Source organism: Eptatretus burgeri, chromosome 7, assembly GCF_056783735.1.
Source record: "Eptatretus burgeri isolate ZD-2024b chromosome 7, Ebu_testis_v1, whole genome shotgun sequence".
In the NCBI taxonomy this organism is placed as follows: domain Eukaryota; kingdom Metazoa; phylum Chordata; class Myxini; order Myxiniformes; family Myxinidae; genus Eptatretus; species Eptatretus burgeri.
The window spans coordinates 27,283,888-27,311,127 of NC_140967.1; the positions used below are offsets into that span (position 1 = coordinate 27,283,888).

The 27,240-nt window shown below is 41.1% G+C and overlaps 2 protein-coding genes across 3 annotated transcripts in view; both read left to right on the plus strand.

Annotated features, from left to right (window-relative positions):
* The window catches only part of CAPN11 (calpain 11), a 68,299-nt gene extending 46,021 nt beyond the window's left edge, over positions 1–22,278 (plus strand). Inside the window, exons 11-21 of one of the 2 annotated variants that reach the window (XM_085887791.1) lie at positions 202–213; positions 2,596–2,807; positions 3,563–3,599; positions 3,895–3,960; positions 10,576–10,633; positions 11,497–11,561; positions 12,039–12,104; positions 15,567–15,645; positions 19,071–19,187; positions 19,360–19,418; positions 21,028–22,278. In XM_085887791.1, the coding sequence (XP_085743917.1) occupies positions 202–213; positions 2,596–2,807; positions 3,563–3,599; positions 3,895–3,960; positions 10,576–10,633; positions 11,497–11,561; positions 12,039–12,104; positions 15,567–15,645; positions 19,071–19,187; positions 19,360–19,418; positions 21,028–21,054 (798 nt within the window). In that variant the 3' untranslated portion in view covers positions 21,055–22,278. Of the gene's footprint in view, positions 1–201; positions 214–2,595; positions 2,808–3,562; positions 3,600–3,894; positions 3,961–10,575; positions 10,634–11,496; positions 11,562–12,035; positions 12,105–15,566; positions 15,646–19,070; positions 19,188–19,359; positions 19,419–21,027 lie in introns of both variants that reach the window. The other variant, XM_085887790.1, reaches the window with a different exon arrangement.
* Positions 22,279–22,467: 189 nt separating this feature from the next.
* The window catches only part of LOC147022877 (peripherin-2-like), a 13,631-nt gene continuing 8,858 nt past the window's right edge, over positions 22,468–27,240 (plus strand). Inside the window, exons 1-2 of the mRNA XM_085887793.1 lie at positions 22,468–25,225; positions 27,220–27,240. The exon at positions 27,220–27,240 is cut by the window's right edge and continues 446 nt beyond it. Coding sequence (XP_085743919.1) covers positions 25,100–25,225; positions 27,220–27,240 — 147 coding nt within the window. The 5' untranslated portion in view covers positions 22,468–25,099. The remainder of the gene's footprint in view (positions 25,226–27,219) is intronic.

The window sequence follows — 27,240 nt, forward strand, 5'->3', positions numbered from 1 at the left end:
AAACATTCATTCTTCAAATACAACAAAGCACCTAATAAGTTACAGTGCAGTCTTACAGCAGGATGGCAAGCAAATGCAATTGGAAATCTAATAAAGGATGGCATGTGGTAACTTTTTATATACAAAGTCCCACTACTTTTTTTCTGATTGTGGCTTGTCTTGTTTGCTTCCCATCCCCATCTCTTTGTGCTTGTTTGGCAGGTTCCTCCATCGGTATGTAAGTTCATTTACAGAATATAGGCAGAGCAGAAAATGCAAATCAACAAACAAATGTAACTGTGAGAGTTGCGAGCAGCTTGGGGGCCAGTGATTAATAATTGTTGCGAAGGTAACATAATTGAGAATATGTTTAAATGAATCTGATCTGTCCTGGGAAACTTAGCTTTGTTGAGCTGGAGGGAGGAACTCAACAACCAGCAATACCTGTGGAGCAATCCGGAACCGGAAGTCTCGGCCTAGGAGCTGAGTGAAGTCTGATCATTTCATCAGATCTCAGGAGACATTTCTGTAAGAGCCGCATCAAATAAATTGCCAGATGTATTTGAAGTCCAATTTTACTTTCACTTTTTGGTATCATGATATTTGCATTGTTTACATGGCCGTGACGATCGTTTTGCGCAAAATTTAACTTGGGAGCCATCGCCATTATTATTTTGGAAGTAATTGCGCCTTTTCATTTGTAGAATATTGACAATTCTGATGATCTAAATATGTTGAGCAGTGTAGTTGATTGTAAGTACTTAAATACGCTGTACATACTGGAGATGTGAGACAAAGGTCACCATGTGAAGTTGGAGTTGCAATGAAGAAACATTATTCCTCTTCTTCCTTTGTAGGTGAGTATGCCAAACAAACCTAAGGAAGACATATATATATATATATATATATATATATATATATATATATATACATATATATATATATATATATATATATATATATATATATATATATATATATATATATTACACACACACACACACACACGTACATGTCTCTTTTTTTTTTTTTGTATATATATAGTAACATTGAACCCGTCACTTTGCTGACAGTAGTTGAACAACATAACCTGTATATGTTGCAGTGTTACAGTAGAGTAATACTGTTTATTGACAGTCAATATTGGCATTTTGTGTTTTATTCCAGAATATTTTATTTACTGCTAATAATCCAGTGTTAATTTTAGTAACACACACTTATTCACTAAAAGTGTTGGCGCAGTGGTTAGGGCAGCGGCTTGGGATCCAAAAGGTCCTGAGTTCAAGCCCCGTTGGGCCACTGAATTAATACACCAGGGGGTTGACTCAACCTGTCATCCTTCCGAGGTCGGCGAAATGAGTACCAGTACACTGGGCCGGTGTATACCCCGGTTAAAATAGGTGTACCATATCCCTGTGTCGTAAGAGGCGACCAGGGTTGCGTCAGGAAGGGCATCCGGCGTAAAACATGTGCCAAATCACTATGCGGATCATACGGATGATCCGCTGTGGCGACCCCTAACGGGAGCTGCCGAAAGAAGAAGAAGAAGACACTTATTCACTAAAAAGCAATATTATGAATTTATTTTATGTTCCCAGGGATTAGACGTTACGTCATTTTGGGGTTGTTTTTCCAAGTTGCAAAATGCAATTCTCATTGAGTCATGAATAATACACTGCTGTCAAGGCCTAGCCAAGCACTAGATGTAACATCATAATGATGTCCCAAATGTAACGCCATCTTACTACACTGCCATCTGACATCCTGATACCTAGCGTCTGGAATTCAGCCTAGTGCCTGCAGACGTCAGTCTGTTAAAGACAGGTATATGGGTTATGGCGTTCAACTGCCATCAGTGAAGCGACGGGAGAGGTTGACATACATGTCCCTAAAGATCTAACCTTGCTCTACACGTAACGCTGTAATGATGTGCCAGGCGTAACACTGGAATGATCTCCCAGCGAAAAGAACATGACGGACAGAGGGATGGACGGAGAAATCTGGTTACTTTAATATATAGATTATCAAATTTGTTTGTTTGTTTCTCGTGTGTTTCCAAACCTCAGGGCCGATTTGCGCAAATTCTGCTGTACCGCTATTGTCACACACTGAAGGCCAAGGTCACGACGAAAACTTTAAATTCTTATCAAATTGCATCCCCATACTTGTCCTCAAACCCTGAAAATGTCAGTCTCACCCTATCGTTCTGGAATGATTGTCAAACGAACCCAACTATCGATTTCCTTGGTCATCTACTTGAAGAGGTTCAGCCTCAAACTTCTCGGCCTCGCCATCGGCCATGATCCAACTTGTATTCTATCGCCGAGAGTGGTTTTGTATTTGTGTTATGCAGGATGTTGACAATCTAAGAAAATGTAACTTGTTCGATGAAAAGGTGACTGGTGACAATTATAAAAAGGGATCTGAGTCCAGGAAAGGAAAAGATGATGTTGTTCACTCATGACTGATCAATATTTTTATTCTTTTAATTTTCATTCATGCAATTTAATACGGTAATTTGTACTTTCTCCAAAGTGCCAGTGTTATATATTTTTGTATCATCTATCATCTTTATTCCTTTCCTGAAATTCCTTTGTCTTATTGTCATACGCTCAGCTCATGGGGACGCCGCAGGTAAAGCTGAATCGGTCGTTCTTTGATCATCATGCCTCGGCCGCACGCTCTGAAGTCTTCATCAACATGCGCGAGGTATGCTCACGGCATCGGCTGCCTCCTGGGGAATACCTCATCGTGCCTTCCACATTTGAACCAAATGAAGAAGCAGACTTCATCCTACGTGTCTTCTCTGAACAGCCTAGTACTACAGAGTATGTTGAGTGCATCAGTTTGACAAATATTTTTGTTGCCAGTTGTGACACATGTCAAGTGTCTAGTTTTGGGTAAGGATTGCTTTTGTCTACAAATGGTTGGCCGGTTTATCACTTCTATTTGAGCATAATTCCGAATGTCGGGTTCGAATCCAATATGCTGTATTGGTTTCTCCATTGTCTACCCTCAGCTCATGGACAAGCTTGACCACTTTGTCCTCCAAAGAATGACCCGTTATGCTTGTTGTCTTTCAGCAGCCAATAAGATTCATAAGAGGTTCTCAATATTTTGCATGCGGCACCTGGCTGCTGATTTGCATCATTTATTGGGTTGCACTGATGCCACTGTTGCTGTTCTGTAGATTAGAGGAGGAATTTCGAATTTGGCCAAGGTACCAGAATGCAATGGTTGAGTCATTTCAAAGTGTACCTTGGGATCTTTCATGTGTACGAGTGAATGCTAGCAGATGGAATAACTGGCTTAATGTCTCTTACGAAGGCCTGCTTGCTCATTAATGCTACGCCCTGCCGCCAAAACACTGGTATGACATTTTGTAGTCCTCAGACTTCGATTTGAATTTCTAATCCCCATAATTTGTCGCCATTGTGGTAAATTATACTATAGTATGCTATTGGATTACATTCTCTTTTATTTCTGCTCATTATGCTACGTTGTGTTCTTGCACATTTTGCTTGATGACCAGGAAAATATTGGCAGTTCATATTGCCATCTTGACTTGATGCATCTCTTGCAGGATCATGGATGATGACGTCGAGATTACCATTCCCTTGGTATGCCACGGACAGTAGAAGAGAATGGGGTTTGCTGAAGGCCCAGATTAGCTGTCTAAGCGGCCATGATGTATCTTTAAAAAAAATTACTTTCTCATTGGTACTATTTGCGCAGCAGCTTGTGGTAGTGATTCTTAGGCAGGTTTTTGTTCTTTTTTTAATCCATTTCTTTTTTAAAAAATCCATCCAAGTGTGGATTTGAGAACCATGATTGGGAATTGACTGTGGAATCATTAGTGCTCTGCTGGTCTTTTTATTTTATTTTATGAACTCGGCATTGTCTGCATCTCTTCAGGTCATACCAGAGGATGATGACATTGATCCATCATTTGTCGCCATATTTGAGAAGCTTGCTGGAAAGGTACTGATTAACCTACGAGCTCTGGAGAATTGGAGTTTTTTGGCATTCCTGTGTGGTCTTTGTTACCTCCGCCGCCGAAGGTGGATGAGGTTATGTTTTCACCCCTGGCTATCTCAAAAAGTAATGGATGGATTCAGGAGAAATTTGGTAGGCAGGTTGGGTATGTGACAAGGACAAATTGATTCGATTTTGGTGAAGATCTGGTTTGGAAAATTTTTCTAAGTGCTTCTTTATCATTGAGAGATGGGACCAAAAACAATATATAGCACGAAGTCTCAAAAAGTTATGGATGGATAATGACAAAAGTTGGTGGATGAGTTGGGAACAAACCGATTAGATGTTGTTTCAGGTCCGGATCCAGATCCGACCTTCCAGTGGGATACAAAACGTAACCTGTTCAGCCTGGCAGAGGTATGCGCTCTACCGAGTGCCGTTCTAGTTTATCATGTTTTATGAATTTGAGATTGTGAATTTGGGCTGTTACTGATGGCCTGTTTATGTACAATCACAGATAACTCAAGACGTCTAATTAGGGGATTTGTCATGTGGGGAAATTTCTAGTTTTCATGTGTAAATTTTTTTTGTTTGTTTTGTTACATCTACCTCTTTGAGACGTAATTCCACTGTCTGCTTGCATTGCCTTCTCTGCAGTAGCAATGTCAAGTTGAATGGCATTGCATTGTTATTGTTCATTTGATGTATTTGTTCATACAGATCTATATTTAAATCTTAATTGAAAGGGTGATTAATTTTTTTCTGAATGGGTCAAGGCTCATGAAAGAGCGAAAGCTGTGATCGAGATTGCAGCACACACTGGCAGCCACCCAATAAAGTATTAACGATAAATATGTGAAGAATTTACGAACAAAAATGGGATTTACCGTGAGGTATTGTTGAGCTGTTACATTGAAGTTCTCGACTGACAAGCAAAACTGGACAAAGTTAGTGAGTGAGTTTCAGAAGGGAATTAACGATATGAAATGTCAATTGGTCATGGACTTGGGAAGGGAGGCAATGATGGGTGAACCGATGGGTGAACTATATTTAGCCTGGAGATCCAGTGAGGAACAAATTGTAGAAAAGGCAGTTTTGTATATGTGCACGATGAAGCATTAACCTGTACTGGTTAAACAAGACTCGATAAGAGGGAAAAGCAACCACCAGAGGACCAATCTGCCTTTGATCAATGAGTTCCAACGATATCCATAGTCGTCTTATTCTTATACCTGGTACTCGACAAAGCTGGTGGCATTACGTCGGCGCATGAAGTTATCACACTCAGGATTACTTTAATAATGATTTCTACCAGGTAGGAGCTGATAGATAGCTGCCTTAAAGGTGTCCAGGTTCCCAACTTCAATGACATTGTTTGGCAGTTCATTCCATCTACAGTACATATCGTATGAAGAAAAAAGTTGGACTTCAAGGTTTTGTTTTCATGCCCAGCGAACAAAATCTTTGTTAATGCATTGATGCTCGAGTTGAAATTCTGGAGTTATTTGGAGTGAAGTAATGGTTACTTGGTATGTCAACCGCATCATAAACAACATTGTGAACAGTCTAACAGCCTCTTATCTGTCTCATGGCATCTTCATATCAGTGGCTCCTTATGAAGTTGCTGGAGCATTGCAGACATGCTTTCTTGCTTGTTGTAGCTGTTAAGAACGAATCTCGGAGCTCTCTGCTGGATCCATTCCAATGTTTGTTCATCAATGTCAAAGTGCGGGTCCCAGACAGAGCAAGAGTATTCCACGTGAGGGTATGCTAATATGAAGTAGCATTTTTCCTGCACTTCTCAGTTGGTGAATCTTTGATTACATGTCAAAATGTCCAGCATTCTGTTGGCTTTAACAACAATGTCGTTTGTGTGTATATCGGTATGAAATATACCTTCATCTTTTATAAAAAAAATAATAATAACAACAAGGGACCAAGAACTGCCCCTGGGGGACTGCAAATTCCAATGGATTGAAATCAGAGGCTGCACCATCAAACACAAGACGCTGAAGACGAATAGATAGGTATGAAGATATCCATTGGTGGGTGTCTCCACTAATCCCATGGTACTGAGGTTTGTGGAGCAGGCTCTTATGAGGTACGACATCAAAAGCCCTTGTGAAGTCAAGAAGGATGACATCTCTTAATTTCCCATCATTCATGGAAAGTTATTACAAGCTGGGTTTCACAGGATCAGTGCTTACGAAAGCCGTGCTGCATGGTCAAAAGGATACCATGTTTTACGAGATGATTCATTCTGGAACTATGAACGATGTGTTCCAAGACTTAGCAGCATATTGATGTCAAAGAAACTAAACTGGTCTGTAGTTAGCAGGGTTGGATCGAGCTCTCTTCTTAAAGATCGGTGCAATGTTTGTTTTTATCCATTTGGAAGGAATGATTCCTGTCTCAAGTGGTCAATAAAAGATGTGTTGCAGTTTGGGTGAAATCTCAGAGTAATTTATTTCAGGATTCCAGCTGGAACTTCATCTGGGCACGGACTCCTCCAAACTTTTAAATTTAGAAGCAACTTTAAAATCCCTTCTGATGAAATGTTTATTTTTGGCATCGCCAGAAAATGATGCTGGCCTTTGTCAGACTGTTGTCGTCTTCCTTGGCAAAGACGGACAGATATTGACGATTCAACATGTCCACCTTTGCTAATCTTATATCGAGGGTAACGTGTCCTGTCGTTTCCATTTCATGGACCGTCACAAAGCACTTTGATCTTCACAACACTTTGAATTGCACAACATTAGCGAGATGTTTATCTGCGTTTTCTTGATTACTCCTTTGGGAATGCTTCTGCGATCTTTAAAAGTGTTCCAGTCCGTTGGGGAATTTGAGTGACATGCCTCATTACAAAGTCGTCACCTTTCCTGATCAAGCGGTGTCTTTGCTTATTGAAGCAAGAGACATTTCTCTTTCTACAAGTCTGTTCATTTGGAATATGTTTCTTCATGAAAATAATGGAGTTGCATTGAAATAATTCCAAAGCTTTTGAGGTGAATCTCATCCGGTGAAAATCTTTGCACAACAATTTTACTGCACGAGGACAGGTATGCTCTAGGATGAAAAGTAAACACATGATGAGATTTTTATGAGCTCCTGTTGGACTTAATAGTCTGAAATGGGGGGTTTATGGATTTGTCTTGATTTTCATGTCCGTGTGTGTGTGCGTGCGTGCGTCCACAACCATATGTCAGACATGAATAGACAGATTTTATTCGTACTCGGCACAAAGACAACACATGATGGTACACGTATGCACATCATTTTGTTTCACGATGTAATCAAAGATGGCCTATTGTCGGCCATTTTAGTTGTTAAAAAAACAACAACTGGTATCGAACACGTCCTCAACCATTTCTTGGATATGCATTTACCGATCGTGTTCAAACTTAGCACACAGATAATGAATGATGGATTACATATGCACATAATTTCTTTTTGAGATCATTTCCAAGATGGCCGACTGGCAGCCATTTTGTTACTTAAATGTGTCCTCAACCATTTCTCAGACATATATGGTATGATTTTGTTCAAACATGGCACAAGCACAGTACACGGTGGCATACACTTGCACTTAACTTTATTTTGCAATCTGATCAAAGATGGCTGACTGGTAGACTGGTGGCCATTTTAGTTGTAAATAAATATGGGTTAGCCTTTCAACTCCCTATTGCAAAATTACTAAAACAATGGGGGCTATGACATTTTATCTCTTTTTTTGTTTTTTTATTAAACTTGTTCTTTTTAATATTGGATTTAATAACTATTTCAACAGAGATTGTATCATGACCACCAATGCCTGGTTCGATGTGGCATGTAACCCCAAGATTTGGGTTTGTTGTCACCAGGAGATCCAGGATATTATTTGACTGTCTTTGATACCTTGTAGGTTCAGTCACCATTTGTTTTGAGAGTTTTCCTCCCCATCAATTTTTGAAGAAAGAATATTGCATAGGCGAGTCTGTTTACTTCTTCCCTTGGGCATGGGCTCTTCTAATCAATGTCCAGAAGGTTGAAATCTCCTCCAAGAAAACTCTTGTGGTCATATTCAGAAGGAGGCATCTTAGAAAGGGATTCTTGTAGTTCCTTGAGCACATTAAGTGTTGAATCACATGATCTGTAGAATGAACCCACAGCAAGTTTTTAATTCCACATTGTAAACACATACCAGGTTTGATGCCAAAGCAGCAAGGTGTACTCCATTACACTTCAAACTATGGCTTTTTATTCTGGGTTTTTTTTTCTGTGATTCAAGGCTCACAGAGGAATTGCATATCAATAACAGGCAAGACAAGGACGTTGGGAGAACTACAAATCGGTGTACTTTTACATGAATTTGGACATGAAAAGATGGAGATATTAATGTAGTATCTGGGTTTTCTACATCATGGGCTATTTGCTCGAATGGAAGGGACAAACAAGCCAACCCAACTACTTTTACAGCAAACATAAAAGGACTCGTATAGTGAAAGTAAAATCTATCTTCAAAAATGGGAGATTCTGTCTGTCTCTCTGTCTCTCTCTCTCTCTCTCTCTCTCTCTCTCTCTGTCTCTCTCTCTCTGTCTCTCTCTCTCTGTCTCTCTGTCTCTCTGTCTCTCTGTGTGTCTCTGTCTCTGTCTCTGTCTCTCTCTGTGTCTGTCTCTGTCTCTCTCTGTGTCTGTCTCTGTCTATCTCTCTCTCTCTCTGTCTGTCTCTTTGTCTGTCTGTCTCTTTGTCTCTCTGTCTTCCTCTCTCTCTGTCTCTGTCTGTTTGTCTGTCTGTCTTCCTCTCTCTCTGTCTCTGTCTGTTTGTCTGTCTGTCTTCCTCTCTCTCGCTGTTTCTGTCTGTCTGTCTCTCTCTCTGTCTCTCTCTCTGTCTCTCTGCGTCTGTCTGTCTCTCTCTCTGTTACTCTCCATGTCTCTGTGTCTCTCGCTCTCCCGCTCTCTCGCTCTCTCGCTCTCTCGCTCTCTCGCTCTCTCTGTCTCTCTGTGTCTGTGTCTGTCTGTCTGTCTGTCTGTCTGTCTGTCTCTCTCTCTCTCTGTCTCTGTCTCTCTCTCTGTCTCTGTCTCTGTCTCTCTCTCTGTCTCTCTCTCTCTCTCTCTCTCTCTCTCTCTCTCTCTCTCTCTCTCTCTCTCTCTCTCTCTCTCTCTCTCTCTCTCTCTCTCTCTCTCTCTCTCTCTCTCTCTCTCTGTGTGTGTCTGTCTGTCTGTCTGTCTGTCTGTCTGTCTGTCTGTCTGTCTCTGTCTGTCTGTCTTTCTCTCTCTGTCTCTGTCTGTCTTTCTCTCTCTCTGTCTCAGTCTGTCTGTCTCTGTTTCTGTCTGTCTGTCTGTCTGTCTGTCTGTCTCTCTCTCTCTCTGTCTCTCTCTGTCTCTCTCTGTCTCTCTCTGTCTCTCTCTCTCTCTCTCTCTCTCTCTCTCTCTCTCTCTCTCTCTCTCTCTCTCTCTCTCTCTCTCTCTCTCTCTATCTCTCTCTCACTCTCTCTGTCTCTGTCTCTGTCTCTGTCTCTGTCTCTGTCTCTGTCTCTGTCTCTGTGTCTGTCTCTGTCTCTGTCTCTGTCTCTGTCTCTGTGTCTCTCTGTCTCTCTCCATGTCTCTGTGTCTCACTCTCTCTCTCTCGCTCTCTCCCCTTCTTCTATTTCCTTCTTCTCAAGGGGTGAAGGTTCAGTGGTACCAAGCTTCTGTCCTGCCTTGACCACAATACTCTTCCACTTCCCCCTGTCCTCACCAACTCTCTCCACTCTCCAACCACCTCCACCTGATTGATGTCCCTCCTCACACAATCCTCCCATATTGACCATGGTCTACCTCTTTACCTCCTATCTTGCTTCCTAACCTATTCACTCTCTTTGCCATTCTCCTTTCCCCAATCCGCATCAAGTGTCCAGCCCATCTCAGCCGGCATTTCACCAATCTCCTCGTCAAGCTCATCTGCACACCAATTTCCTCCCTCAGTTCATCCATCATCCCTCTATCCACCTTCTCAACCCTCCTCATCCAGTTGTTCTCGCAGACCCGCAACCTTTGTTGTTGTCTCTCTGTTAGTGTCACCATTTCAAGACCGTAAAGGTCGGCCCGACATTACAGAAGACACCAAAACTCTCCCTTTCAACCTCCTCATCAAAAACTTTCCCTTTCAGTTTCATTTCCAATACTATCTTATCATAATCTTCAATTTAACTTTGTGGTTCGATGGAGAAACCCACCAGTACATTGAAAATCCACCTTGAGAGGTATATTTCATACCGATAGACAAGTTGTGAATTTCTTTGAATGCTTTGTCTTACTTGCTGAATGAGTGCCACTATCTGTTATTCAGTTTATGCATAATGGTTTTAAATACACTACAAAGAAGTACAAATTGTATTATTTTAATTTGAATGTTTAATTGAATTGAGGTACTAATTGGTGAGTTCAATAAAGAAAAATGTGATGATCTTTAACACTGGTGGAATAGCCTGATATCACGAATCAACAGCAGCATTCCTCATACTAACACTTCCAGAAAGACAAAGCTGTTGTCATTTTATTGAGTCAAACATTTGTTGTAATAGTTGAGATTTTTCCTTTGATTTCGATTTCTGGGGCCTGCCTGATCGGCACCTCTTTGTCGTGCTGTTTTGAGAGCAGGATGGTGAGATCAGTGCTTCAGAACTCCGTAGAATCCTCAACCGGGTTGTTAGCAAGCGTGAGTATCACCCTGTTAACAACTACCTTGTGCCTCTACACCACACGTTATCTCTGCATGCACTGAGTTATGGGTGAGCTGTTAATAGACAATCTATTGCTAAAACCCTGTTTCGCAAATTAATAACTTGTATGTATAAATGAGGGATTGTACATACCTAGGTAATCTTATCAACAAATACAATGGAGCCAAGAAAGACATCAAGGCAAGACTCTGCAAATCTCATAATGCATTTGCTCAACTTCATTCCATCTGGAAGTCTAATCAGTACTACTGGAAGACAAAGATAAAAGGCTCTATAACAGCAACAGCAATGTCAAGTCTGTTTTCTTTATGGCTTTGAGTGTGCTGGCAAGTCATCAAGTCAGACATGAGCAAGGTAGAGTTCTTCCACAATGGATTCCTTAGGAAAATCTGCCGCATCTTCCGGCCCAATAAGATACTGTATCCAACAGACTTGCATGAAAGAGCTGGCTGCCGCAGCATTGCCCTTGATATCACATGTCACCGCCTCCGATGGCTTGGCTGTGTGCTTAGAATGTCCCCTGACCAAATCCCCAGGGCTGTTTGAGATGGACACCATCAGGAAAGAGGAAACCAGGCAGGCCAAAAACAGCTTGGCGTATGACCGTGGTAGCTGAGTTAGGCGAGATGGGTCTATCATAGTGTGGTGCACAGAATGTAACTAAGGATAGAAATAAATGGTGAAAGCTCGTAGCAGCCTTATGTCCCATTGGGATGAAGAGGATAAGTAAGTAAGTTATGTACAAATATGAGCCCTAATTGAATGTAGTTGGTAACATAGCATGTGCTAAGTAACAATATGTGGGTGGTGTGGTTTGTTTTTTTCCTTGTTTTTTCAGATACCAAACTGCGTTCAGATGGGTTCAGCTTGGACTCCTGCCAGGCCATGGTTGCACTTCTGGATGTATCCTTCTCATTCACCAGCATTCAACACCATACCTTACAGTACCATATCAAAAATCTTATTAAAGAACCACAAACGAATCTCAAAGAAACTTCTTCGATGATTCAGTAGCACATGATACCATCCCCCACCACTCTATACCAACTTTGCTCATCTCGCTCTTTGTGCTCCCTCAATTTATTATATTTTTTCATTCTCGTCTTTTTCCCCAACATACCTCATTCTTTTGTCAATTTTTGATTTCTTTTAATTCATTTAGTTAATTGCCTTTGTTTCTGCTTTTGTATAATTTTTTTATCTTTTCATTTTTCACATTTTTTCCTCATTTTTTACAATGGTAACCTTATGTTCTTCTTATGTTGTCCCTTCCCTTATTGCTTGTTTTCTGTTCCATCTCCTTTTCCTTTTCTTTTCTATTCTTTCTTCTGTCCTTTTATCTTTCCTCACTTACTCCCTTGGCCTCAACTCCCTCAGAAGGACGGCTCCGCACGTCTAGGCTTAAAGGAGTTCAACTTCTTGTGGAAGAAGATCAAGTGCTGGCAGGTAGGGCATGTGATGGTGAGGCAGATGTGAAAGAGAAGTGTTGGATAAAGTAGATGCCAGCAAAGGAGAGTTTATCATCGTTAATTTTAAAAGCAAGTCTTTCTGAACCCAGCATGAATACTATTAGCTTCATTACCTCTGCCACTGAAGGTGAAGGAGGTTATGTTTTCACCCCTTTCTGTCTGTTTGTTAATTGCCGGAATCCTTCGGATTTCGGCGATTATGTTGGTCGGTTGTGTGTCATTCTGTGTGTCTGTCTGTCTGTCTGTCTGTCTGTCTGTGTGTTTGTTTACCCTGCAGCAGCCACACCGTTTCAGCGATCATGACCAAACTGGGTACAGACGTCGGCCATGGTCCAACTTAGACACTCGTCGTTTTTGGTGAATCTAGGTCAAAGGTCAAGGTCAACGAAAAACCGAAATTCTTATTTTCGCAATAACATCCGCTAAAGTGGTCGTATTGACTTCAAACCAAATCCAAAATGTGCATCTTCCAATTCTGCATCCAACCATATGTCTCATTAGGATGTCACACCAACATCCTTCTTAGCGGTCGGGGGTCGAATGTCAGGGGGGTCGGGTGAAAATTTTCAAATTGCGATAAAAACGCCGTTTCGATCCCGATTGACTTCAAATTTGGCATGTGGTATCTTGGTATGAGTGTCCTACTGTGCGCCAAAAATGATGAAATTTGGTTCAGCCACTTCCGGTTACCATGGCAACAAAGTTCCCCAATGATAAACAAATGCAAATTTTCAGATTAAAAAAAAGTTTGACAGTGTCCACAATTGTGCAGATTTGTTCACCAATATTTGCACCCATGTAGGCAATGGCACTGGCTACTGATGTATTGAGTTTGGTTGATCTTCAATCAAGGTCAATGTCAAGGTCGACTATAAACCGTGAACCGTTTTTTTTGTCATAACGTACTCAAAAATGGTCGTATCAGCTTCAAACTCGGCTTAAAATGTTCGCAATTCATATCTCTAATTATGATTTTACACATTTGCATGCTAAAAAATGCAAAGTTTAGAAGTTCGCCCCAGGTTGAAGTTGAGGGGGGTCACGTAAAAGTTGATTTTCACTTTAGAACGGCCATAACTCAAAAAACAGTGACAGATAGTGACTACATTATCATTATCAACATATAGGAACTCGCATATGACCTTTTATTTGAAACCAAATCTGTTGACTTTGCGTGACCTTGTAAGGTCAAACCCGAGGTCGCTGTTTTTTACAATGATGAGAAAGTGGCCATAACTTCAAGAGTTTGAAAGATAGAGCAACAAGGTTTACGTCATATTGATCGCCATCGAAAAGTTGAGAAATACATATTTTTAGTTATTCTCTATCACTTCCGGTTTTCGAGATATATTGAATAAATAAATATTATTTTTGATAATTTCTCAATTGATTGATGTAACAAGCTGAATATTTAAGATTTTTAGATTAATTTCAGCAAATTGTTCAATCACCTCAGAAACCGTCAGCCAGAATGACTTCATAATTGGTATGGACCCTCTTTCGGCAAGGTCCATCAAGATTGTTCAAAGTTTAGAAAAAATTGGATTAAAAAAAACATGCCTCATGTTCATAATGGGGAAGTATTGAAAGTGTTTGTAAATTCGTTGTTGTTGGTTTCATTCCAGGGAGGTTTGATCTCGCGCATGCATCGCTTGTCACTATTTGAAGTCACAAGGTCAAGGCAAATCTGGTGACCTTGAAAGATCAAACTCCAGGTTTTTGTTTTTTCAGAGATCATGGAGATATGACAACGTTATTCTGGCAATTCCTTGCTCAACGAGAAATTTCATTTGTTTGTTTGTGTGCAGATTATCTCAAAAAGTTCCGGACGGATCCGGATGAAATTTTGTGGACAGGTTGGGTGTGTGACAAGGACGAACTGATTCAATTTTGGTGAAGATCTGGATCCGGATCCGATTCCAAGAATTGTTAAGTGATTCTTCACCGTTGAGAGATTTTGCCAAAAATGATATATAGCACGATATCTCAAAAAGTTGTGGATGGATTCCGAAAAAAAAAACTTGGTGGACATGTTGGGTGTGTGACAAGGAAGAATTGATTCTATTTTGGTGAAGATCTGAATCTGATGATGTTTTAAAAGTGATTCTTCACCATTGAGAGAAAGTGCTAAACTAATATATAGCACGATATCTCAAAAAGTTGTAGACGGATTCAGATGAAAGTTGGTGGACATGTTGGGTGTGCGACGAGGAATCATTGATTTAATTTTGGTGAAGATCTGAATCTGGATCTGGATTCGAGAATTTTTTCAGTGATTCTTCACCATTGAGAGATCGGGCTAAAATGATATATACTGTAGCATGATATCTCAAAAAGTTGTGGACGGATGTGGACGAAACTTAGTGGGTGAGTTGGTTGTGATGAAAACAAGCCAAATAAATTTTGGTTTCGGTCCAAATCCCGATCCAGCCTATCAGTGGGATACAAAACGTAAATTAAGCCTGGCGGAGGTATGCACTCTACTGAGTGCCCTTTTAGTTGCTAGTATGCTCACCCGAGTGGAATTATTAGCCTGTCCCCCCCCCCCAATGCAGTCGGAGATGGGGTTTTGCATTTATGCACGTGCGTATCCAGACCATAACCTTCTCCCCCCCCCCCCCCATTTGAGCTTTTATCATCAAATTTTCCACAAACAATTATTAAGCGAATATAGAGAAAATCATTTAAAATTGGATCAAAATGTGAAAGGTCAAAGTCACGGTGAATACAAATAGCCCTTATTAGTCCTGCCGCAATGCATCAAGAATGAGACATGCCGTTTAAAAAAAAAAAAATCACTTCCGTGTTTATTTATTTACTTACCATTGAGCTTCAGTGTGTATGTCCATGTCATAAGTTTTTTTTTTTTTTTTTTTTAACCATTTGAGCTTTTGTCATCAAATCTTCAACAAACCTTTATTATAAGAATATAGAGAACAATCCAAATACAAATCCACTGGGACCATGCTCTCTGCAGAGCGTCGGTGCTGCCAAAGCAGTCTCATGGGCTTGTGGGCACAATCCTGAACGGGTCGCTACTCCGACACAGGATACACAAATGGCTCAATCATCCCAGCAAGCTAAACTCATTTTGCTGACCTCGAAAGGATGGCAGGCTGAGTCAACCCCACCTGGTATTAATTCAACAGCCAAGCAGGATTTGAACTCAAGACCCCAGGATCCCAAGTCTGCCACCCGAACCACTCTGCCAACTCCAGGCATTATATAGAGAACACAAATGAATAAATTGTACAATTTTTTTTTTAACCTTCGTTATAGTCGAGTTTAGTTTGAGTACAAATAGGACGCGGACGGATTTTGCATTTTGAGATGCTTTCTAGTTTTCCAATTGTTTTGCTCACTCTCCACTGGCATGTCCAATTAAATAAATCATTGAATTCCTTTGCTTTGATTATATTTACTTTTTTCTTCCCACCAGCAAAACTTCCGACAGTTTGATGCAGACAACTCTGGAACTATGAATGCTTATGAGATGCGCCTTGTGCTGAAGGAAGCTGGTAAAATGTGATGCTCTTGGTACCTCACGTCAATCCTCACACTATACTCAACATCTCTACATGTTACACGCATCTGTAAAACACACACACACACACCATTTTTGTTTTTTTGTATACCAAGTCGAGGCTCATGTAAGAGTTAATACACAAACATATAACAAGGCAGGAGATAAGAGGGGTGGGAGAGGGAAGCACAAAATAGTAGTAGAACAGACACAATAGGAGATCTGTGGAAGGGGGTGGGATACACGAGGTAAACAAGATGGAACTACAGGAACTTTCAGGAAGGAAAACAGGGAATTTAAAGGAGGTGGGTATGGGGTGGATTAACGGGAGTAGAAAAGATCATGGCTTTGGATGGGGGAAGATAAGAGATGGTGGTGAACAGCTGTTTTGAAGACCTGGAGGGAGGAGTGGGATTGAAGAGAGTGTGGGAGTTTGTTCCAGAGGCAGGAAAAAAGAGGAATGAAAGAGTGAAGGTTAGCAGTGAGACAATGATTGAAGACAAAGACCTGGACATGATGATTGCTGAAAAAAAAACAAACAGAAATGATAGCGAGGACGGATTTAAAAAATATATACGACCACGTGAACAATGGGAGAAGACAAAACCACATGTTTGAAAATAACCCAAAAGGATTCTACCACGAACAAGGATAGCAAAAGCAAAATGTAGCAAGTCCCCCTGCAAAAGATAAACTCGAAGATTTCTGGAATGGAACTTATGAAGACCCAAAATAACATGATGAAGAGGGGTAATGTATTCGAAACTGATTCCTGACAAACCACTACAAAAGTGGTCATGCCGGTCGACCGGTTCAGTTGATCCAAGCAGGGTCGCCGGCCTATGTGCCGTGCTACTGTACTTCCGTGGAATGTCTGAGCTGGTTAATCGACATGCTGGTACTTCCCTTATGCCCGACACTGAATTGGCGGCACGAGCAGTTTTGCCATACCAGATGCAGGATAGGTTTCATACAGGGCACTAATCACTCCCAAACCCAATCTGTCCTAAATGGATGATTAATAGCAAATGCAGCTCTTGATCTGGACAACTCCAATCACTCTGAGAGACAAGGTTGACGTGTTAAGTGTATTGGAACAACAACAGGGGGAGGAATAACACAAGAAGCAATACTACACAAGTAGTATATAACTACTATGCACCCCAAGTTTTGTATACATGGAAGGTCCTTATTTATATATACCTCAAGACCTTAGGAATACCGTTGCTGCACTCGACAGAGCCGAGCATACCTTGAGGGAGGAACGTATGGCATGGCGGGGAACAGTCCGTATGTCCCAGGGGCCAATCCCATGGGAGTACAGGCCAGTTGCAGCAGATTGTAGAGACCCCATGGAATCATCCTGCTGAATGGCAGGACATGTCTGTCATGCTGACCATGCACCAAAGCACATCGCACAGCTTCTCACACTGAGCACCAAAGCACATCTTTCCCAGCCCCTAGTTGCCCCTACTTTTATCCCCTCGGGCTCCGCTCCACCACGTGATGTCACTCGGTCTACCCTGCATGGCCCTCATTGGCCCCCTGACCCAAATTGAAGATCTGTAAACCTTGCACATTTCCTGCCAAATTCATGCCCACAGCCTTGCTTCTACCAAAAATAACATCGAGGAAAGATTACAGAGGGATAAAACATTGAAAAGGTTCAAAGGGGAGCGGTGTTAGACACAAACATGCAGGGAGGAAGACTTCTGCTTTCTGTACAAATAACGACGCATTTCCTAATATGGTCATTTTGCTCCACGCTTTCGTAAAAACATGCATCAAGGGAATACCTATCATTGTGCTCTGCAATCTTAACCCCGAGAAGGCATTCCCATAACACGATGGAGCAAAATATCAACAAATATACACTGACAACTGGGAGAACGATTAAAGAGCAGGGAGATGTAAAAAATAAAAGAAAAGAAAAAGAGTTGACAGATTGAGCATACACAAAGAATGCTCATTGGAATGGCTAAGAAGAGGTCAGCTCAACTGGGATGGAGAAGGAATCATAAGAAATGCCCAAGACAAAGGACACTACACCGATGGCTTTAAGAAAATGGTGGGACTGAGTCAATCGGACAGGTGTAAGTTCAACAAGGTAGAAACAGAAAGCATGAGCTACCTCCTATCGGGATGTAAAAAAACAAGAAAAACTCTTGTCAGAACAGCTGTACACACAAAGGCACAAGAATGGTATGTAGAGTAATCAATCCACTGCACATCTGAATAAATCTCAATGTCCCAGTTTCAGAAAACTCATGGAAACATGAACCAAAAGCGATAATTGAAAACAGGGATATAATGCTCACGTACGACCTGATGATCCCATCGAGCGTGAACATAGAAAACAAAGCATTGTGACCGGATATAGTACTTATGTACAAAAAAGAAAAGAAAAGGCATTGTTCATTGAGGTGTCAACACACAGCAGTTTTGGCCAAAACAACACAGAAATAAATTTTAAAAATGACCAAAATACCAAGACCCCAAAACTGAAGTGAAAATATCTCAAAGCTGAAAAATGCTGAAATTGTACCAGTGATAATTCGAACAACGGGAATAACAAATAATAACCTCACAGAGATCTTAAAAAGCATCCCTGGGAATATTACTACGAATTAACTATAGTCGGAAGCTGTCCGGAGATCAGTGAAGATCCTGAAAAGATACATCGGAACAAAACTTTGAGAACAAAGCAGTGTTCTCGGCCCCATCCTATTCCGAGTATTCATCAGTGATCTCACTGACAGGAAAATCCTCTATCTCTTTTCTGAGGACTCCATTATCTCCTGTGACATTCCTCATTCTTCTGACAGACAGACAGACAGATAGCAGCCTCTTCCCTCTGTCTAGGCCTTGACAATATCACAAACTTGTCAAACACTTGGACCATGTCTTGTCTTTCAATCCTGAGAACTCCCACACACTCTCTCTTTCTCCAAAAGGACCCCTACCGACCTTCCCCCTCTGCCCTGATATTTGTGTTCCCCTTTATCTTGCTGTTATGTTGTGTCCTGATATGTTCTGTGTCCTCGCTCTTCCACAAGCCTAGACCATGTATAAAAAATAAAAATAAAAAATAACAAGAAAACTTCACAACTTCGTCCATTCCATGAATCATGACCCCTTACTGAAACGGAGGTGGATACTTCGAGTCCTGGGAGGACTCTGTTCCACCTTCTGAAACCGTATATGAGATAACAACCAAACACACACACACACACACATACACACACACACACACACACACACACACACATACACACACACACACACACACACACACACACACACACACACACACACACACACACACACACACTTAATATATGAAACACAGCACCACAGGTCTTTGGGTTCGAATTCAAACTCCAAGTAACATATTTGTATTCTTCCTACTCACCTTTCCAGGATTCCAACTGAATGACAAATTAATGCAGACCATAAGCTTGCGCTACTCTGATGCCTCCAATACCGTGGACTTTGACAACTACGTTTCCTGCCTCATCAGACTCGAATCCATGTATCGTATGTCCTACACCCAGACAAATTTACCTTTTCAAAACTCCACATTCAAACAATTGTCCTTTTTTTCTCTCTCTCTCTCTCTTTTTCACCATATTCTAACTCTAGTTTCCTTGTTTTTATATCCCATTAATTGACTCCCAAAACCTTCCTTGGCATTTCCTCCCCTGCAAAGGTGCTTTTATGGCATTGGAGAAGGATGATGATGGTGCTACTCCCTTGACAATGGGACAGGTAATTTTTAATGTCAGAATGAGTAATTATGTCTCCAGAGTTGCAGGCTACGTAACTGTCCAGAGCCATTTAATATAATGTAAGCGGAAGTGGCATTTTTGACCTCTCCCTTCTCCTTCATCGTGTATTTCCCATTCATGACTTTCTCCACCTCTCATCTCTGTCGATACTGTCTCGTACGCCTTTCCTTTTTCTCTCTCTTACTTTCTGACTTCCTTCTCCATCACCCTCTGTCCTCCTTTACATATGTAATATGTTGATGGTCTCTTCTGGTGTCACTACTGTGTTGCCTCTACTGTTCCAGTGCTATGGTTTTATTGTTCGGTTGTGTTTTTTTTGTTTTTTTTGTGTGTACTTGTTAAGTTTTCAGTTCACCTAAATCGATGAGGACATCACGGTTGTGGAAGACACGTAAGCAAATTATACATACGGTGACAAGAGAAATGCGAAGCACAGAAGTGTTTTCTTGTCTATCTCATAAAGAATTTTGTGAAATTTTAATTTGGCAAAGAGAGTAGGATTGTGAAATGGTGAATAATCAAAAATAACAAATGCTCTCCAATATTAGGAAAGAAGATAGTTTGTTCAAGGCAGGCAATGGGACTTTCAGTTCAAAAGGAGATGTGTCTGATAGCTCGTATTGTTGATTAATGTTGGTGTTGTTGGTTGTTTGTGCATGACGTTTGTATCACAGAGGAATAGGAATTACACCATGAATAGGAGTTATCCAAAAATTGCCCCTGAAAAAAAATTACTCAGCACCACAATCGTGATTAGTATTCCATCAACAAACTCCTCCCACTCTTGGTAATTTAAAAAGTGTGACACTGGCTAGTCATGACAAAGAAAAGAACCAACATCTGTGTTGAGTTTGGCTTCACAGTCAGGGGGAAAATCCTTGACTCCCCATATGTACCTTTTTTATGCGTCCGCCGACGAAGCCGCCGGAGACATTATGTTTTCAGGTTGTCCGGTGGGCTGTACATCCATCCGTGCGTCTGTGATAGGTTCTTCGTTACTGCAATAACTTAAGGAACGGCTGAAGGGATCCAAGTCAAAATTGGTACAAGTATGTATAATGATATAAAGATGAACTGATTAGATTTTGGTGGTCAAAAAGTCAAAGGTCATGTTAAGTAAAAAAAATTATGTTCCCACGCTAACCTGTGAACCAATGAAGTGATTTTGACCAAACTTGGTATAAGTATATAGTTTGATGCAAAGATGAACTGATTAGATGGCAGAATCAAAAGGTCAAAGGTTAGAGTCCATGATAGGTTTTCGTTGCCATAATAACTTAACGGCTGAAGGGGATGGATCCAAGTCAAACTTGGTACAATTATGTATAATGATGTATGCATGAACTGATTAGATTATTGGGTCAGTCAGGTAAAAATGTGATATTTGAGAACAGCTGAAGGGATTTAAATCAAACTTTGTACAAGTATTATGATGATGTAATAAGGTTGTGGGCGGAGGCATATCTGTCAACGTCGTGACGTCAAAGAGTGCCGTTCCAGTTTAGGAGCATAGTATTATACGTAGTGGCTTCTTGGATTTCTTTTCTCTCGTACTGCAAAGACACCATTTTGTTCTGCTTTCGTTCCAGTTCTTGATGCTCACCATGTATGCCTAAATACCAGAGGCATACCACTCGCCTGCTGCACTGGCTCGAACCAGCTAATGCCACTTGAGCATGCCTGAGATTCCAGACAAGTGGGACCGACCGGGACAGACATCACCAAGATGAGCAGCCTTAAATATATGCCAAATATAAAACATTTCTTATCTACTTGCTTGGACTTCAATCTTGAAGGTTTTCAATTCCTATTGTTCTCAGATTCGCAGCATTTCCATCATGTACCGGAATTACCAGAATGGCTTAACTTGGTCAGATTTTCAGGCCAGGAAACAACTGAGAATTTAGGTGGCAATGCCCATCAGTTCATAAAAATATTTATTGAATTTGCTAATGACGTGCTCAAGTATCTGAACACCCATGCAAGTCAGTGCAAAAATGACAATCATAAATATCTTTCCAACGTCGAAATCAAAAATTGAAACAATGACGAGGCATCTTACAACCTGTTTCCATTTCCTATGGCTTAGACTCGAACCTATGAACTTTAGTCTTTGATAACTCGGTAAGGGCAACATTGCGTGATCTTTTGAAGAGGTTCATCTTTGCAGCTTATCACCTCGGCCCTCCATTGCTGATGCGGTTACATTCTCTGTCTGTGTGAAACTGGAGTTCCTCCTGTCCTGTTGCCTCGGGTTTTGATACAGGTTGTCAAATGCTTAAATATCTCTTCGAAATATGCCTTAGTCATGTATTCTCAAAACCTATCACTGCGTAAGATTGTATTGCATTGTATGTTGCTCTTTTGTCGTTCGCTGAGCCTAGCCTATATTTTGCATGTTTGAAATGAGATTAGATTAACACAGATGGATTGTAATGAGCATTAGAAGAAGAGATTGACCAAGTGGGAGTGTAAAAATCAGAAATGGAGGGGAATAGAAATCAAAAAAAGGCAAGAAAGGAGGGATGAGAATGGAGAAGAGAGAAAATATGTTGGAAAAATGAATAAAAAGAAAGACATGGAGAAGAATTGATTGAAGTGTGAAGAATGTACAACAGAAGAAACACAACAACAACATTCTTTGGGACAAGGAGGAGGAGGAGAAGAAGGATCCATATGGAAAACGATGTTCATAATAAACGAGGCAGTTAATATTGCAGAGAGAAATATATGGTAGTTTACAAAGGAAGCATTTCAGTCCTTTTTGCATCACTTATAATACTGTATATCATATTGAGGAATGTTTCTCTGAAATATAACATCTGAATATGAAAAGAAAACTGGTTTATCTTTACATTTTATTTTTTTTCTAAAACCTGTGATCGCTGATATGGACAAACAAAAACATGACCACCTGACATGTGCACAAATCCCAACCTCATAAGGTCTTTGGTGCAATACACATTATCGATATGTCTTGAAATATGCAGTTATATTTTAACCATGCCTGGTGTTGGCTTAACGGTTAAGGTCGTTGGCTTAAGATCTTAGTGTTCTGAGTTTGAGCCCCTGTTGAGCTCTTGAACCAACACCAGGTGGGTTGACAGCCTGACATCCTTCAGAAGTTGGCAAAATGAGTACTGGCTTACTGGTTGCAGGTTGCATACGAAACAACAACATTATTTTATTTCAATTTAATTATATACTTAAACACTGCATGGGTAAGATGTTCTATGAACTCTCTAGTTTTCCCTGCATTGAGTACAAACGACTATGACATGGCTATAACAGGTGAATTTATTCATAGTATGGAGATCTTGGCACTTTCATCACAAAGGTGGTTGTGTTTCTTAAAATATTTTGATGAATATTATTGAAAAAGTCGAGTTGATTTCGCTTGATAAAATAACTTTTGTAAATCTACCTAACCTGCTCGATTCACCTTTAATCATGTATTTACGTTTTCGGAGCAGAGCAGAAACAATCTTTCCTGCGTGCGATACCGATTTGATTATATTGCTTAATCATGTCAAGTTGTCTGCAAAATGGGCAAGAGATTTGAGAAGCTGGTTGATGTAAACAAGATGCACTTGCACTACGTTGTAAGATTCCAAACACCAGGAGAAAGGTGGCTGGAAAAAAAATGCAAATACAGTACCTTGCATTTTTTTAAACTACAACGGCGCTCGGTACAGGCCATTCCTTCTCCAGGCTGAACAGTTCACATGGTAAACATTACTTTAGCTCATTCGTTGTGAAAAGAAAATGGCAAAGATTATTTGAGGTCATTTGTTGTGAAATTTCTGTTCATGTTTTGGGGGGGGGGGTGTAAGGACAAATGTGCCGACACCTTTGCTCAAATAGCTCTATTTACACATGCTCCCAATAACATGTTGGCAACATCAGGAAGGCCCCATTTCACCTGCATCTGTATGTGTTTGTGTTGATTCATTTAGTCATATCCTATCTGATATTAATCTAGTCATATCCTATCAAAATTAATTTGCTCAATGTTGCGGACTTGTGTCCACAAAACATGTGAACATTTTTTTTTTAATGTTTAACCGGGTTTCTTACTGATGTGGCCAATCTTGGCAAATAATGTCGACAAAACATGGTTTACATGCAGGTGCCTCACCCTAAACTCCCATTGCGCAAAGCCCATGACAGCTTACACCATCCAGACTCATTCTCTGGGGCATACTGAAGCTATGGTGACAGGTTGTAGCTGTTGCTAGGCACATATTTGCATATGCAAGGACCTTGCAAGCCTTTTCTCACACTCAGGTCCAGGACTCCAGGGAGTTCAAGCCCTGCTCAAACTGTGTGCGCACTACACTATTCCACGATGGTGAATCATCAGATGGATCAGGCTTCTCCTAACCAGATGACTATGGAAGATAAGGGATCCCAGCTTGGCCATTTGAAGATGTTGCTGCAGGAGCCTCATGTCCACTTTCTTGGAAAGCTGAAAGCATCTGGTCACGCTTGACAGTAGTTATGCTGGAGGAAGGGCTGAAGTTCAGCCTCATGATAGGGCCAACAGAAGGTGAAGCAGTGGTAGGTCAGCAATCTTGGGATGTTCTTATGGACTGATGTGCATGGCTGTTTGGAACCACCACTGTCTTAAAAGGAATGGTGATGCTTTCCACCACTGCCCCACAACATAACTTCTCAGGGTCGTTTTTTTCTGGCCAGCACCCTCTTCAAGTCTCACCTCATTCCTCCAACCCCAAATTTTGTTTGGTGCCAGGCCCACAAAAGGTTAATGTAGCTCTGGCTACATATATGCACACTCTCTAAACTGTCTCGCCTGGCGCCTGGGTTTGAATCCCGACCCAGTTATAAACTTCCATCCCAGTGTTTCACAGGCAGGATGATTCATCAATGTATGCCGTCCCTCAGATAGATGTGAAACTGCGCATCCCATCTGCCGGCATTAGTCAGTAGACGTTAAATATCCCATGGTGTCCTTCGTGAAGAGTAGATGAGTTTTTGCCGGTACCCCAGCCAAGTTCCTGCTATCACCTACTGGGGGCACTGCATCAGCAGCATCGCTGCGCTCCTGCAGTAACCGATGCAAACCCACAGGCACATCTTCCAGATGAACAAACAAACCCTCATTGGTTCTGCAGACCTGTGAGATGTTTTGAAGAATCTTCAAAAGGAAGTTTACCCTTGTGTGAGTGTATTCGTTTCTTTTTTACATCACAGCATGAAGAGGAAACCCAATGCGATGTCATCGATGGTGAGAATAGCAAGATCTTCTAAGACCTGTATGTGGATCATCTTTGAGTGTTATGGCGCTAAACCACAAAGTGCTGACTGAGGCACAAAGTACACTAAGTAAAGGTTCTTGCTCCGGTGTCCAAACTGAACTAGCCTGTTTTCTGTTTCTAACTTTCCTTGTAATGACCATTGTTTTATATTATTCCTGCCTAGGTTTCATTACCTTACCCTCTTGAGGGTGTTAAATACACTAGTATTTGAGGTTCCATCGTGACAGTGACACGTGCAGGGCAGCAGGATGCTTCGAAGGATTAATTCCATTAAACTGGCTTTTCACCAACTGCTGAGTGTGCATTTGGACAGTGTCCTTCGTATGCTAATCCAGCCAGCAGTGAACTCGGAGCTAAGCATTGATCGAGGGAAAGTGCTGTCATGGCAGTGTTCGTGCTACGTTTTTCCTATGAGCGCCGAGAGAAATTAGCACAGGGGCTATGGCTACTACATTGGGTTGCGGCAGGTGCTTCTCTGCTGGTCTTTTGCCTTGCCATCTTCCTCAAGGTCTATAACCCCCTCCCGTAGCTGCCGATAGCTGAACTATACCAAAAAAAATTGAGGCAACTATTGTTATTTCTACCTTGTGTCTACCTTATTTCACGTGGGCTAGCTATGATTTAGCATCGTCTCTAGAAGTTTTAGAACACTGTGATCGTGCAGATTGAGACGATGGGGTATGTTTCTGTGTACATTAATTAATTAAAGTTTTGACACACCGTGGTTTGTTGAGAAAAGGAAGGAAAAAGGGGGTCAGAGGAGGAGAATGGAAGAAAAAAAAACAAAGGTGAGCAAAATAATGGGAATTTTCAAGCAGAGGGGATTGGAGTTTGGGAATGGGGTGGCCGGGGAGTGGGGGAAGTCACAATTTTACATGTGGATGGGCCAATCGGAATTTTTAGTGGAGGGGGGGGGTACAGTACAGTACAAACATTTTGCTTTTAGTTATGAAAAGGGTTTTCATGTGTTCTATTCAATCATTGCTTGAAAACATCATCCTTACTATAATTCACGGACCGGTGTTTGTTTGTTTGTGGGTTTGTTTGTCGGGCTACTCCTCCTAAAGTTCTGGCCCAATTACATCCAGACTTGCTATAGAGGATCAGCATAACCCCAATTAATGTGTAGGGGTGTTTTTATCTTTGCCCTGGTCTTGGGGGGGGGGGGTGATGGGGGGCGCAAATTCTCTATGTAAATGTGTATCATGTAGTGCCGCCTCCAGGTGGGGGAGGGTATTACAAGTCTCCATCATTTACTGTACAGTGAGGCGTTTTGAATTAAAAGCAGGAGGTCTGTTATCTTAACAGCATATATACCTTAACATGGATATCGCCTGAGGCAGAAAGACCTCTTTGGGAGGGGAGGATATTAATTATTAGTATTAATATTGTTTTGTAATAACATTAATATTATGCTATTATCATTATTGTTATTATTACTTTTGTTATGAGAAACGGCCTTGGTAAAATTCCATGATAAGCTATATATATACACCTTAACACGGATTTCGCCCAAGGCGGAAAATCCCTTTGAGAAGGGGGACAATTGAAGTCACTATAACCTCCATCGTGTGTCCCCTTCATCCTCCCATTAAGTCTGGTTGAGATTGGCCAGATAAGTAACAACCGAATGTGTCACAGTTAGACAGACAGACACCGACACCAAATAGTGTGTTTTCGTATGAAAAGAACCCTCACCCACCCTCAAGGTTTCTCCCTATTGTCATCATTTAGATGGGTGTTCGACTGTGCTGGGACCACAGAGACATACATTAGATGTAACTTGACATTGTTCAAGTAAATAACAGATGTATGGATTAAACTATACCTCGAGAAAAAAATGTTATAAAAACAATGGGTTTAAATTTACATATATAATTAATTATTTTGTTATTATTTTGTATCGCTCTGTCTAGTATTTTCACAAGGGCTTGCACGATCCACCAGAGGTATTCCTCGAAGCTGTCTAGCCTGGATTTGAACCCGGACCCAGCTATAAAGTGTCATCCCAGTGTTTTGCTGGCAGGGTGATTCATCAATGTGTGTGTCGTCCCTCGGATGGATGGACGTTAAAATTCCTGCCACCTTGAATCGAATGTCGGGCCAGGCTAGCCGGTTCAGACATTTACCGACTGGTGCCACAGGAGGGTGGATAATATATTTGGGGTGGTTAGAGAAGAAGAAGAAGAAGAAGAAGAAGAAGAAGAAGAAGAAGAAGAAGAAGAAGAAGAAGAAGAAGTCGAAGTAGTAGTGGAAGTACTAATCTGGTAAAAACTTGGATAAACACATACTCGTGAACGTTGAGATGCCAAAGGTTCGAATCGCATGTGCTGTTGATTTTTCACATAATGTCCTTGTTCTTGATGTTATTAATATGCAAATTCCTCCATGACCCTTAAACAGAGTAGAGTGACAATAAAACAAATGACCCCCAACAAGGTTATGTTAACAAACGATGATTTACTCTGTAATCGATGGTTATACAAAGTTCGTTATTTCAAGGTGGAGTTGCGATGGCGTGCA